The sequence below is a fragment of the Simochromis diagramma genome, unplaced genomic scaffold (assembly GCF_900408965.1).
Source record: "Simochromis diagramma unplaced genomic scaffold, fSimDia1.1 OVJJ01000516.1, whole genome shotgun sequence".
Taxonomy (NCBI): Eukaryota; Metazoa; Chordata; class Actinopteri; order Cichliformes; family Cichlidae; genus Simochromis; species Simochromis diagramma.
In genome coordinates, this window is record NW_024386938.1 from 1,510,255 (window position 1) to 1,512,905 (window position 2,651).

A 2,651-nucleotide genomic window follows, 5' to 3' on the forward strand; every position below is an offset into this window, starting at 1 on the left:
TGATGAAATATGAAAATGCTTTGTCATTGCACGTGACTATCTCCCAGCAGGTCACATTAAACATTAAAGTTGATGATGAGTTTTCTAAGAATCAGGAGGAGAAAAAAAATGCAACTTCATCCTGTGAGTCACACGTGTTACAGATACCCGTGCTCAGGGATTGGCGGAAACATACGTAATGTCTGGCACGAGCACTTCCGGTGGAGTATAAATACAGGGACCCGCGAGTGTGCCGTTTCACACCAGGGGAGGAATCTTTGAGGAGTTCTTGCTTCAACAGTGTTTGAACGGAACTTCTTGACTTCGTCCCGCTTTGTATTTCAGCTACTCTGCACTTCGGAAGAAAAATCCTTTTCTACTTGAACACTACACATAAAGTCGACGTGAAGCTTTATTTTTGCACCGTTTTTGTTAATAAAAAGCACAAGAAACGCCAGCCGAAATGGAGTCCCAAGTGCGCCAGAACTACCACCGCGACTGCGAGGCCGCCATCAACCGGATGGTGAACATGGAGCTGTTTGCGTCTTACACCTACACTTCTATGGTGAGAACACGTCATGTGATGCTGATGTCTGTAATAACCTTAGTCTCAAGCTATATTAGCTGAATGCTAGACAAAGAGAACAGAGTCGTTAAATGTAAAGTCCGGTATGTTGTTGCTAATTTCAGTAATGCATGATTTCAGTAACGGCTTCTTTGCTGCCTATCATGTGCCAATAGGCAGGTTGTCAGATACGGAGTGTATTTTCACCACAAGTACTGTCACTAAGTAACCAAAAAATGCTGCGTCATGCTTACGGTGGCTTTTCATACACATGCTCGCTTCGCAGGAAACGAGTGTAGACTCTGTCCTGCGGAATTTAGTGCACATTGTCTTTTTAAATCAAATTTGAAACATTTCATATCAAAGTTAAAGTTGTATAACTTGTGTTATACAGGGGCGAAATGATTGGTGGTGTGTACCAATTAATAACCTGTGTCTGATTTGGCAGGCCTTCTACTTTGACCGTGATGATGTGGCCCTGCCAGGCTTCTCCCACTTCTTCAAGGAGAACAGCCATGAGGAGAGGGAGCACGCTGACAAGCTGCTGTCCTTCCAGAACAAGAGAGGAGGTCGCATCTTACTCCAGGACATCAAGGTGTGTACAAACTGAACCAGTCCTGCTGTGACATACCTGACTGTGTCTAACACAGAAACTGGGATTAATGAGCAGTGTTATGACACTTGTTCTCTTGTTGTTGCATTAGTGTGTAATGTGTACACAGAGCTTAAAACAAGTGTTCAGTCTCTAACAGAATTGTTTGTTGTGCAGAAACCAGAGCGTGATGAGTGGGGCAGCGGGCTGGAGGCCATGCAGTGTGCTCTGCAGCTGGAGAAGAATGTCAACCAGGCTCTGCTGGACCTGCACAAGCTGGCTTCTCAGCATAATGACCCTCATGTAAGTGGGAGTTGGAGGGAAGCGTTTGGGGTTAAAGACTGAACTAGTTCATGCTGTGTATGTTAACTGTAGTTTGTTTTCCCAGCTGTGTGACTTCCTGGAGAGCCACTACCTGGATGAGCAGGTGAAGTCCATCAAGAAGCTGGGTGACCACATCACTAACCTCACCCGCATGGATGCCCACAACAACAAGATGGCAGAGTACCTGTTTGACAAGCACACTCTGGGTGACAAGAGCTAAATGCTGAGACCGAGAAGTGAGCCTGGAGTCAACATGTTAACAACACAGGCTTTGAAGTAAACTCACTTCTGCTCCAGCTGATTTCTTTCCTGATTTCCTCACTTTAAAGCTGGCATCAGTTCTTGTATGTTGTGTTTTTGTGTGAAATGTCACATGGAGCGATGGATGTTATCAGGGTATGGCTCTGCTTCTAAGCTGTCTGACTTTTGGAAATGTTTCTGATCTGTTCATCTGAATAAACATTTTGAGCTGGATCTCTGGTCTCTGCATCTGACTCACTCACAAATCACTTCAGTGACTTGGGGTACAAGTAAGTGTTTAAATCAGAATGTGAGTGTTACTTGGAGTTTTGCACAGTGAAGTCATGTTAACTGACACTTGCTGACAACATTTTGGTACACTTCCACCTCAGTGCAGACCTGCAGTTGCATGGCTGAAAGCAATGAGACTTTGTTACTTGTGATTGTGCTTTTACTTAAAAGTTGCTGGGTGGATGAATTCTGACAGGTAGGGCTGCAAAAACAATGAGTGTTTGCAAATCCTTTTTCTGGTCAGATGAAACACAGCTGGGACTGAAAAGCCAGACTTGGACTTTTGAGCTGCAGTAAACTTGCTCTCATGTAATTTTCTTTAAAGCGGTCTGGCAAAAAGATCATCTGGTATCTAACAGATACAGTAACCACTGACCTTAAGTTCATACTTAAGAATGGAGATAATTTTAACTACCCAGTAAAAGTAACCATGTTCTATTAAAATGTTTCCAGGAGAAACTAAAGCCACCTGTGTAAAGTTTATTCATACAATAGTATATTTTGGTTAAAATATACCGTGAGAAAACATATTTCAAAGGTTCCTTAAGTAATAGGCCTGTCAGGGGTCGGCAACCTTTAACACCCAAAGAGCCATTTGGAGCCGGTTTCCACGCAAAAGAAAACAGAGCCGCAAATACTTTCTGACATCTAAAATGAAGA

The 2,651-nt window shown here is 43.3% G+C and overlaps 1 protein-coding gene across 1 annotated transcript; it reads left to right on the top strand.

Annotated features, from left to right (window-relative positions):
• Positions 1-226: 226 nt before the first annotated feature.
• Positions 227-1,934, top strand: LOC120736919 (ferritin, middle subunit). Its single transcript, XM_040037301.1, has 4 exons — positions 227-544; positions 993-1,139; positions 1,314-1,439; positions 1,525-1,934. The coding sequence occupies exons 1-4, from the start codon at positions 443-445 to the stop codon at positions 1,678-1,680; spliced, it is 531 nt and encodes a 176-aa protein (XP_039893235.1). The 5' UTR covers positions 227-442; the 3' UTR covers positions 1,681-1,934.
• Positions 1,935-2,651: the final 717 nt, after the last annotated feature.